Below are 12,748 nucleotides of genomic sequence, written 5' to 3'. Positions count from 1 at the left end.
ACATGGATGATAACAAATTCCACTTTCTTTGGAACAATTAGAATATATAAATTCAAAACTAAAATTTCTGTACGAATTGAAAAATAAAAGTATTTCTTTATTTTATTTATTGCAGAAGTTTTAACAAGTTGCAATCAAAGGTCTTTAGAAAATCATCAGCCAGTGATTTCTTCGTTCACAAAATATCAAGTCATCTATACTAGATCAGAGCTAGCATGGATAAACATGTGCATTAGAGCGTATAGGTTAGTGACACACCATGAAGATTGCACAGAGGAATATAAGTGCATTACTAACTTAAATCTCGCCAACGGTTATAATCTAATGATTCTGGAAATATGGAAATAAAATGCTCTTAATCTTTTAGAAGCTTGAAAAATGGGGATACAAAAAAGTTCAAAACCAACTAGATAAAGTTTCCTTCCTGCTTTTTCCAAATTTATCATTCAGACTCCAAAATCTAGCCAAAAAGATAACACAAAAGTTAACTTAAAATTCCTTAGCAATATGGAAAAGTCAAACCGATAAAAAAAAGAGATATTTTGTGCAGAAATATATTTTAAGCGGCATTTACTAGATTTCTTGTACATGCGATGCTACGTACATAGAAATAACTAAAATAACTATTAGCACTGGGCTAGAAGAACATATAAGGGAGCTCCGAAAGAACAAAAAAGTCATTGTGACCAAATATTCGATGCTAGATTTGAAAACTATTTTCCTCGTGCTACCTCAAATATCGAAATAAATGTATTTGGATTAGTGGTGTTAAAATTCGAATGATTCAGTCTACGAAAATTCAAATAATGAATTCTTTAAATATACGTTATTCGAACATGCAAGCTATTCATTATTCGAATAATTATTTGAAGAATAAATAATTGTTCGAACAATTATTTGAATAATGGATAATTATCCAAACAATTATTCGAATAATGAATATTTATCCAAACAATTATTCTAATAATGAATAATTATACAAAGCAATTATTCGAATAATGAATAATTATCCAAACATTTATTCGAATAATTAATAATTATCCAAACAATTATTCGAATAATGGATAATTATCCCAACAATTATTCAAATAATGAATAATTATCCAAACAATTATTCAAATAATTGCTTTCATGTTGAAAACTAACACTCGGATTTTCGAATATCAACAGAGAAATTATTTGAATAATGAATATTGTAGTAACTGTTCGAGTAATTTTAACCCTCTAATTTGAAGCGTATTAATTAGAACCAAAAGTCCAAAAGTGAACACCAATAAAGGAAATTTCTGATAGAGATTGAAACGGTATCATTACTAATTGTATCAACAAAAATTAAAAAAAATAGCTCAAATACTTTATTATTCACTTATAGTTTTAGATATACATAACATGTTCTGAATACACGAATTAAAATTTTGAGGTTTCGTTACAAAAGATAGATAATAGTGTAATCTAGTTGCATTGTGCATTCGTCTATTTAAATAAGATGTCTGGTGAGTGATTAGAACTGATTAAGGATAACGTTTTGAATAATAAGAAAACAATCCACTTCCTGAATAAAACTATTATATATATATATATATATATATATATATATATATATATATATATATATATATATATATATATATATATATATATATATATATAGATATAGATAGATAGATATAAGGGTATTAGTAGTTAGATTGGTGCACTAATCTCAGGACATATATGTATATATAGTGTTGTTGTATATAATAACAAAAGTAACTTACAATGTATTTGGAACGGCAACTAACCACACGTACCGATAAAATTTCCTGATATTGTTAAATTACTTTGTTGATACAAAAATAAAATGAGATGAAATTTGTAGTTCGACGTCCGAAGATTATGCCCCGAGTCTAAGGGAGTCAGTGATAATGAGTAAGAATGAAAGTGGGATGTAGAGAGTGGGAAGAAGTGGAAAAAACACCGAGAAAACACACAGACAGTGTTTGTTCACCACAAGACCCATTTGGCGTGAGATGGGATTGAACCAGAGATTCCACGCACCAGAAGTGAGCGTCCTACCACTGAACCACCGCAGCGCCTGTTAATACAATAATAATAATAATAATAATAATAATAATAATAATAATAATAATAATAATAATAATAATAATAATAATAATAATAATATTATTATTATTATTATTATTATTATTATTATTATTATTATTATTATTTATTGTAAAAAAGGATTTAAGCCATTGTGAGAATGAATGCCCGAGTATAACATTCGAAATATTGGAAGAAAAAGAAATGTTCGATTAACATTAGTAGGCAAGGAGTTTGGAAATACGAAGGCTATTTTCTTTTCAACTTCCATTAATTTACCAAAGAAGAACCACGTGATATGATGAAACGGGGATAAGACAAAGTTGATTATTAAATGCTTTTCATCTCCAACAGTGATGGACAGTCTTTGCCTCTCAATCATTGTGGTATAGCGAGCGTGAAAAAGTGTAGATCGCAGTCAAAGTAGCCGCCGAATATTTTACATGTAATATTATTTGATTTCTTCAGGTAGAATGGCATTATACAGCTGCAGTTCATCGTCACGTGAATAAAAGTTGCGATGGAAATTTTATAAGTAATGGTTGTATGCACGAGTGCTGCGGAGAGTTAAAGAAGGACTTACCAACGCACACAAGAGAGTAGCCAAGAATCGAAACCTATGGTAACAGATAAATCTTGATGAACGTGTGAATCTTGTGGTTCGTGAACTGTCTAATTTTGAAATTTCAGAGAATTCTGTAGCCGCCTGGAGAAATCGAATTGCATAATTCATACCTGGCGGGGTTTCGATTGCACTCGGTATGTTTTAATGCTCGCTATTTCACAAAGTTTGAACGGTAGAGCCTGTTTACCGGTGTGAGGGATGGGCGACGTCCAATAAACAGCTTTGTCTTATCCACGTTTCGACACCTGGCATGGCTTATCGGAGATTGAGAAAAAATAGCTCTTGTATGTTAAAAGCGTTATGTGTACATTTTTTCTTTTCTTTTTCGAGTTCTAAATAAATTGTGATCTATACTTATGTAAATCTACGTTTCATGCAGAATTGTCATTCATGACAGTCGTCTACCATCTGAAGTATTCCATTATAAAATAAAATTTTCATGTTTATGTCAACCTAAACTTTAACGATAAGATATTAATATTTCTTTCATTAAATATTGAATATGTAAAATAATATTTGAGTAGTCCAATTCTAAAATGTCTCTCGTCCACTTTTCTGGAATGTATATTTTTCGTGCTGTTTGCTTTGTTAATACTTAATTTCAGTTGATTTATTTCATTTAATGGTTCAGGTATATATTTTAGATTTACAAAACTTATTTTACTCGTTCTCACATGTACTAATTAAGATGATAACCAAGAAGAAACGATTTCCCGAAAGGTGTGTAAAATAGACAAGAGACGTTTTGGAAACGGGCAACACATTTAAAAAAAAAAAAATGCCAGTTGATTTTCAGCACCCTAGGTAATAGTGTATATTCAGACCAAGTTAATAAGCGTACCTGAATATATGGTTACTGGACTTTACACCGATTCTATGAAAAATAAACTTATTAATAGAAAGCGCATGTAACTTATGAGAAAATAGTGCGTAAATACTATATATCTTTGAATATATGTACATGAAAAATTTATGTAGATAAATGATTTAACTAGATATTTGGGTAAGCTAGTTATGCTTCCTTTAACTACGATCTTGAATTAAGAAATGAAATGAAATCTTTGAGTTTAAATCCCATGCTTCCTGAATAATAATGAACTTTTATTTAATTTTTGTTGGAGATTTTCTTTTCCACCAAAGACAAACGAAACGAAATAATTTTTCGTCTAGAATTATCATAGAAAAAGTACCATATTAAAATTGTAAATAAACATAATAAGAAACGTTTGGAGAATACATCGAATTTGTATATAAATTTCGGTCTAAATTAAGAAATTGCTGACAGAAAAGGATGTAACTATTTAATATCATCTTTATTACTTTAATGATTATTTCCCTTACGTTTCTATTTTTAGGTTCTTATTTATACGTACTTACGTTTTATAATTCAAAATCCATTAGCCTTTGTGTTATCTATTAGTATAGATACATATATATCCTATAAATTGAAATACTGTATATAACTAATAAAACTCCAACTGACCAAAGCAGTATATATATTATAAGATTATATATTTGTGTTACAGTTTCGGCTATGTAACACAAATATATAATCTTAAAATATAAATATACTGCTTTGGTCAGTTGGAGTTTTATTAGTAATCTTGAATTTTCCAAAGCTACAATGAATAATTTACTGTATATAACATACATAACATTAATACTTCAAATGTATTACTTTTGCCAGTTGAAAGGTCGAAGTTTCAAAGATGCTAGAAGTGAAGTTAAAACTCTTTTGGAAGATTTAGATCTTACAGAGAAAGCGAATTGCATAGCATCTAAGTTGTCTGGAGGAATGAAGCGAAAGCTCTGTCTTGGGTTGGCACTCATTGGAGAATCAAAGGTAAATTCCATTTGATAATGTTAAATCATATGAATTTGTATGCTTTCACGTTGAAATATTTCTTTTAGTGTATTCTTTGTATGTATGTGCGTATATATTCAATTTTGATGATGAATTCGTTGCATATTTGATTAAACTTACATTTTTATCGTTTGTTTTTGCTACTTAAACATTTAAAATGAAATTAAGGCATTGAGACTGCACGCCTAGTTCAAATTAAGCTCATGTGTATATATATATATGTACTCCCGTGAGGCACCTTCAATAGTTTTATATTTTCTATTTTTCTTTTTTAAGATTGTGATTCTTGATGAACCAACGACAGGACTTGATCCGGAAGCAAGACGAAGAGTTTGGGATATGCTACTAGTAAGTTATTGAGTAAATTTATTTGCATATTAATGTAATACTAAAGGGTCATTCCATGTCAAGTGGACCAATGGTCCCCACTTCATTACCTCCGAATTTTTTCAAATTTTTGCACAAATGTTACTTAACACTAACAACGAAAAATGGTCAAATTTGAATTGAATATCTGTATTGGTTGTGGTAGTAGGGCGTTTTCAAAATGGTACCTGTCTCAGCAACAACGAGTAACAAACGTCTTCTCCCACTTTGAAGTGCTTGACATTTTGAACTGGAAGCTCTGACAACCTTCAAAATTTGTTTCCTATGAGAACTTTTAGAATAAATGAAGGTCAGTTTGTCACAAATTTCCTTGGAGGTTCAGAATGTGTACAATAAATTAACAAAATTGAATAAAAAGTGTGTGCACGTTTCGTGTGTGCCATATTTAGACCACCATAAATTTACATGAAATCAAGTCAGTAGATTGATATTTGAAAGAGAGAAACCACAATATACGTACTTTAGACTAGATAAAACATTTAGCTTTTAGCGAATATGGTTTAAGGGATATGCGGCCTTAGAAATGGGAAAAATGAAAGTATGCGAAAAATGGACCTTTTTTTTACCCAAAAATGGCCATGTTGCTAACCTTGCACGAACTTCTAACCATAACCAATGGAAAGATCATGTCTTGATATAATTAGGAATTAATTTTGGTGTTGGTTCTTTGTTTGGTTTCTGGATGGTTGTAAGTTATATTCTAGATCAGTTCACAAATCACCACAGACTTAATTTCTACAGTATATCTATGCAAGTAGTAATTTTATTGAAATTTGCTCTTTGTTATCAAGTTATATTAAGAAATTTTCTCTTGCAGATAATATGGCCACATCAAGCGATATTGGTTTTCCAGATTGTATTATATGCTCTGCATGCCACAGCAGAATGTTTTGTAGAAGTTGAGGGTTTAAAATGTGTGCAGACTTTACAAAAGAAGATAGACATTTATTACTTACACGAACAGGATATGAAGTACTACGAGATGATGCATCTATATGTCTTCACCATGAACAACTACTACTGGTTAAATACAAAGAGCTGCAACTCCACTGTTGCAACCCGTTCGATTACCATAAATCAAGATTGCCCAAAAAAGTCACTACGAGTCATCAAAAACAGCTGTTATGTTAAAAGAAAGAAGTGGGAAAGATATTAAACCAGGACAGAAACTGTGTACAGGTTGTAGGAAAAGGAAACTTTCAATAGATAAATCAGCTGTAGGGTCAGTCATACAGACACATCTGTATTCAATCCACTCGAATCCCTGAATCCAACTTAACACAAGTCTCGTAGGACTGATATTTCTGGTGATAAGTACAGACACAAACACTGTGTAAACCTGCAACATCAATTGTGACGCACCATTTTACCTGAAGTTTAGAGAACTCTGAAAAACCTACGTCAGATCCAGATCTCATTTTGTAGGCAGTGTACATTTCTTTCAAATTGCACACCAACAGCTGTTTTTGTTTGTGGACCTTTTGTCCTTCAATTCTTACCGGCACAGAGTCTTTTTTATTACCAGGGGACATCCTGCTGAATTCATCTTTCTCATAAAATTGCTGTACTCTGGTTGGTTCTTCAGAAGGTAATCGTTTTCCTATCTTCTTTGCTGCCATTGCAAGAATACCTTGCTATAGTTACAAATTTCTAGCTGTTTTAACCATTCGTTTAGAAACTCTAAAGTCATTTGCTGTTTTTTCTATAGACAAACTGCATGGGGCCAAAGTTAGAATTTGAAGTTTCCTTTGTTTGTCAGATGTTGCTGACTTGGCTTTCAACTCTTCAAGCAGTTTCCGGTAATCTTCACAATCAATACACTTCTATTGACTTGTGCTAAATCCATATCCTATGTTAACGCCAGTAACAAATGCAATTTCTTGACGAATGGCCTTTTGTGCCTCGCTTGTTTTCTTGGTATATCTGTGCAAATCTCTTCTAGTTACTCTTTCAGGTTTCAGGGGAGAAATATCAGGTCCTACAAGACAAGTTGGGATTCAGGGATTCGGGTGGATTGAATACAGATGTGTCTGTATCAGTGACTGACCCTACAGCTGATTTCTCTATTGAAAGTTTCATTTTCCTACAACCTGTACACAGCTTCTGTCCTGGTTTAACATCTTTCCCACTTCTGTCTTTTAACATAACAGCTATTTTTGTATCAATGACTCGTAGTGACTTTTTTGGGCAGTCTTGATTTATGGTAATCGAACGGGTTGCAACACTGGAGTTGCAGCTCTTTGTATTTAACCAGTAGTAGTTGTTCATGGTGAAGACATATAGATGCATCATCTCGTAGTACTTCATATCCTGTTCGTGTAAGTAATAATTGTCTCTGTTCTTTTGTAAAGTCTGCACACATTTTACAACTACTACAAAACATTTTGCTGTGGTATGCAGAGCATATAATACAATCTGGAAGACCAATATCGCTTGATGTGGCCATATTATCTGCAAGAGAAAATTTCTTAATTAACTTGATAACAAAGAGCAAATGTTCAATAAAATTACTACTTGCATAGATATAATGTAGAAATTAAGTCTGTGGTGATTTGTGAACTGATCTAGACAGGCGCGTAACATTTCAAATATAGGAGGGGGTAAGTCTTTTTGTTGCGCCCCCCCCCCCCCATCACTGAGCGTAATTTCCACTAATCTTTAAGGTATTGGTGTTATGTATTTTTTTCGTGTGTGTGGGGAAATAATTGTAATTTACGAAAACAGCTATACATTTGAAAAGTTAAAATATTAGACTTACTTGAAGTAAAAACAGTTTTTTCACCCACCCAATGTATTCATTCAACACAAGAGTCGTACATTAGTAAAACTAGTAGACCTCATTTGATTTGCGTCGGGATATGTATGAAGTACAGTTTACTATTAATTAATCAGTAAATAGTACGACATGATTGTTCCGTATACGTTCGGCACTAAAGCCACATTCTCACTCTCCAGAACTCATAGGTTGAAGACATATCACAACCAAAAAATTTTTTTCTAAAGTGCTCAACAGATTCTCACAATACACCTACACGTACACTTTTCTTATTTTACTTTCACACCATATTAATTTTCAAATGTTTCAGTACATAGATTGATCTGCACTTTGTATTGATATACCGGACTAGAGATGCAAAATAGCCGGAGTTTTGAGACGTGCTTTATTTTCATTAAAAAAGGAAAGTTTCGCTCTTTTGATACAACTAGCATCTCATAAGTCCCACGTTGGTTGCCTAACCATGATATCAAATTCTTGAAATTTATACATCTTGAAATGTGTTGTTTGAGTTGCTTAAAGTCAAACTGGCAGACAAGTAAAAAGTATCACCGCCGTTCCAGAAACACTATTGCGTGAGATACTCTTCAATACCTAATATTAGAGCCGGAAAGGCTTCATAATTTTGTTCATATTTCAGAAGAAAATGTTTCAGTAATAGCAGCAGCATAATATGATGTAGTTTAAGGAACTGGAGCAACAAAGCTTAGTGCGGTGGCTCTTCAGAATACAGTATTTTTTTTAAAAAAGTTATGGTGGGAAAAGAAAGCTGGAACACACTGTTGTTTCTTCACTAAATATGAAATATTAAAAGAAAAAAATCAAGCCAAAAAAGCACGGAAAAGATATTAGTTTCTTTGTTAAAAAAGCAGTTTTTTTTTTTCGTGACCTTAAACCACTATTCACAACTGTTATTGTTCTCACCACTAACTTTTCACTAAAACTTTTTTTGTCGTTAAACATTATTCTAAGAATTGTACAAACAATTTGTTCGTACTAGAAAACCCTATACATTAACCCTTTTGAGATTTCCACTTTTTTAGGTAAATTTTAGACTTTCAGTCAAGCAGCTATTGCGTCGAGACTATTTATCATAGAATCATGGTTCATACCCCGTTTTGTTCGGAATGAAACAGTGTTTTCCTAATTTGTAAATTTTCCTAATATGTACCTAAAGCAATAAAATTCGTCCAAATTGAAAAAAAAGGATTTTTTTTTAAAAAACGTCCCCATTTCCTGCGAATTTTTTCCCTCCGGTACACAACATGGACATGCGAATGAACCATGATACTGGGGTAAATAGTCTTGGTGCTAAAATTAATTTACTATTTTTTCCTAATATCTACTATTGTTATTCAACAAGCTCTAGTGTCAAGACTCTTTGTCGTAGGATCATAGTTCGTAATTCTTTGTACTTGTAATGAAGGAATGTTTCCAACTGTACCATTCAAGTTTCCCCATTATGTACCAGAAGTGAAACAATCCCACTCAAATTGGGAAAGAGATATTTTTGTCAGAAAAATAACCTTTTTGAGAATTTCTTCCCCCAGGATACATGCTAGCGCCATTGCAGTGGTACAGTTCGAAACGTTACTTCATTACAAACAAAATGAGGTGCGAACCATGGTCCTACAATGAACACTCTTGATGCTAGAGCTTATTGAATAACAATACATTAGTAACTATTACCCAAAAATGAGGAGGGAAATTTAGTAAATCAGCTCTAGCACCAAGACTATTTATTCTAGGATTATGGTTTGTACCTTTTCGTTTCTAATGAACCAGTGTTTTAAATCGCATCACTTGCATGTTCCTATCATGTACCTGAGGGGAGAAATTCCCGCCCAAAATGTATAAAGAAAAGCGGGAAATTCAAATTTTCAAAAATTAACTTTCTCGAAAATTTATCTCCTCAGGTACATGACAGCGCAATGGTAGTAGTACCGTTGGAAATGTTGCATCATTACGAACAAAATGAAGTACAGACCATGATACTACGACAAATAGGGATGACCTGTAGCTACTTTACTAAACACATTGAATAAACATATGTAATAGGCAGAAAATTTATTTATTTATTTATTTATTTTTTGTTTGAAAAATCACTATTTACCCTACGATCATGATTTGTACCTTGTTTTGTTTGGAATGGTGGTAGGTTTTAAACGGTATCTCTCACACGTCCCTGAGCGGAAGAATTCCCGAAAAAAGAAAAAGATCTGAAAATATCTCATTTTTTCCACGTTGGGCGGGATATTCCCGCTTCTGGTACATAATAGGGAAATTTGAATGGTATAGTTGAAAACGTTTCTTTATTATGAACGCAACTAGGTATGGACCATGATCCTAGGATTAATAGCGATGTGTTAGTTTTTGTTTTTTTTAAACAGAGCTCTAAAATTTATCTTTTTCTTTTTTCCTTCGTCCATGTTTGTGACGTCACTGCCCCCAGGCATCGCAAGCGTGACTGCAAAATGCCCATGAAACACATTCTTTGATGCTTCCCCGCTTAAATGAATGCAAAAAAAAAAAAAAAAAAAAAAAACACGGGTGAAAAGATTCACTAGAGATTTAGAAAGCAAATTCCGAAGGTCGACTCCATGGTTCAGATCTGTACCAAAAGTTCCCAAAGCGTGAATATATTTGCCCTTCTTTTTCTTATGAGTGATCGATTATTCTTGATTGTTGAACTTCTCATATTTATTTTTCTTCAGAATGCAGTAATTAAGTCTCTTTTTCTTCTTATAATGGGGAACAAAGGTGGAAAGTACTTTCTTCATTAAAGTTGAAATATTAAAAAAAAAAAAAAAAAAAGTTCAAAATTTGAGAGGCATAAAAGCGCTGGAAAAAAACTTTTTTAAAAGCAGTTTTTTGAGCCCTTGCGTACGTAACATCCAACTTTTAATATATTTAACAAGAACGGAATAACATAGTTTCAATTTGATTAAATGTTCAATGTAAAAATAACGAGCCACTGTGATCCTATAGCTCATTTCGACACAAAAACTGCACACTTCAAAGAGCAGAATTCACACTTTTCCGAAGACAGTAGGAAGAGTAGGAACTATTTGTGAATTCTCTACACAGCTTCTTCACGTCCAGTGAGTCAAGCCTGTCTGGGTATGCATTAAGAACTGCAAAATGGTTCAGTCTTGCCTGGGTCATTGTGGACCTCAGATAAGTTCTGAGACGCCGCAACATTGAGAAACTTCTCTCGGCAGTTGCAGATGTCGCCGGGATGACAAGCAGGAGACAAAGGACTTTCAACACTTCAGGAAATAACTCTCTTGTTTCTTTACAGAGTCTCTTGAAGTTCTCAAGCAGGTCTCTCAGATTTTTTGAAGTAGAAATAGTGGTGAGTAACGGTTGCATCTGTAGTTGTAGTCGGTCCGGATAGACATGGTATTCTTTTAAAATGTCACTAATGTCTTGAGAAAAGTTACCTTCCAGAATTACATCCTCTTTGCACGATACTTCTTCAGTTTAGGCTGATGGAATCGACTCAATTTTGCAAATGATATTGTCCAAACATTCATAATACGTTGCGCGTAATTTCTCTTCTGCGGTGTTGAATTTGTAATTTTTCGCGGATGTCAACGAGTATTCTAGTATTTTCGGGGTTTGTTTCCTGCGCGGTAGCTGAGAAGGTCCTTGTTTGTTCTATCGAAGGCTCCCTATACAATCAGGGGCGACAAAAGGAATAACTAATATATCTACAGCGTCCTTGGTGCAATATTACATCCGTGTTTGTTCTATCAAAGGCGCCCCTATACAATTAGGGGCGACAAAATGAATAACTAATATATCTACAGCGCCCTTGGTGCAATATTACATCCGTGTTTGTTCTATCAAAGGCGCCCCTATACAATTAGGGGCGACAAAATGAATAACTAATATATCTACAGTGCCCTTGCTGCAATATTATATCCTTTTTTGTTCTATCGAAGGCGTCCCTATACAATCAGGGGTGACAAAATGAATAACTAATATATCTAGAGCGCCCCTTGGTTCAATATTATATCATTTTTTGTTCCATCGAAGGCGCCCCTATACAATCAGGGTCGTCGAAAGGAATAATTAATATATTTACAATGCTCTATCATTGTAACGTTTTATTCTATCGAAGCATTATGTCCCCGTACATAATGAGGGGCGACAAAGGATTAAGAAAATGTTTATATCGCTGCTTGGCTGCCATATAGGTAATTTTTATTTCTTTATTTTATTGTATCAAAGGTGCGCTAGACAATCAACACAAAAGGAACAGAAAAAGTGTCCATTAGTTATAATAATACAAGGCACTGCACTCTATATTTTGTCGAAGATTTGGCAGTGCATACAAAATACTGCTTTTGTACATAAATTTTTCGTTCTTCAATCGGCTTTTTAAAAAGGCAAAGTAATCATTAGGCGCCTTCGGCGCCCCCAATAACTTCTATCAGAACTTTGGGGGAGCAATGCCCCCTTGCCCACCGTCTTGAGTTGAGTTGATTTTAGTTTAGCGTCCCGTTCAGCAGCGAGGCTATATGAGACGTGGACCTACTGATTAACGTGGAATCCGAACCACATGATGCCCACCGTCTTGTTACGCCACTGGATCCAGAATATAACTTACAACCATCCAAAAACCAAACAAATCACCAACACCAAATTCATTTCTAATTATATCAAGACATGCTCTGTCCATTGGTTATGGTTAGAAGTTGGTGCAAGGTTGACAACATGGCCATTTTTCACTAACAGAAAGGTCCATTTTTCGCATACTTTCATTTTTTTACATTTCTAAGGTCACATATCCCTTACACCATATTCGCTAAAGGCTAAATGTTTTATCTAGTCTAAATACGTATGTTATGGTTTCTCTCTTTCAAATATCAATCTACTGACTTGACTTCATGTAACTTTATGGGGGTCTAAATACATCACGTACGAAACGTGTACACACATTTTAGTCAATTTTGTTAATTTATTGTACAAATTCTGAACCTCCAAGGAAATTTGTGACAAACTGACC

At 33.4% G+C, this 12,748-nt stretch overlaps 1 protein-coding gene across 1 annotated transcript in view; it reads left to right on the top strand.

The window, feature by feature from the left end:
• Positions 1–12,748, top strand: part of LOC145660864 (phospholipid-transporting ATPase ABCA3-like) — a 172,046-nt gene that overhangs the window by 152,947 nt on the left and 6,351 nt on the right. Inside the window, exons 10-11 of the mRNA XM_081726291.1 lie at positions 4,395–4,550; positions 4,848–4,919. Of these exons, the coding sequence (XP_081582417.1) occupies positions 4,395–4,550; positions 4,848–4,919 (228 nt within the window). The remainder of the gene's footprint in view (positions 1–4,394; positions 4,551–4,847; positions 4,920–12,748) is intronic.

This window comes from Thermobia domestica, chromosome 9, assembly GCF_964235325.1.
Source record: "Thermobia domestica chromosome 9, izTheDome1.hap1.1, whole genome shotgun sequence".
Classification (NCBI taxonomy): Eukaryota; Metazoa; Arthropoda; class Insecta; order Zygentoma; family Lepismatidae; genus Thermobia; species Thermobia domestica.
This window is presented reverse-complemented; position numbering and strand designations above follow the sequence as displayed.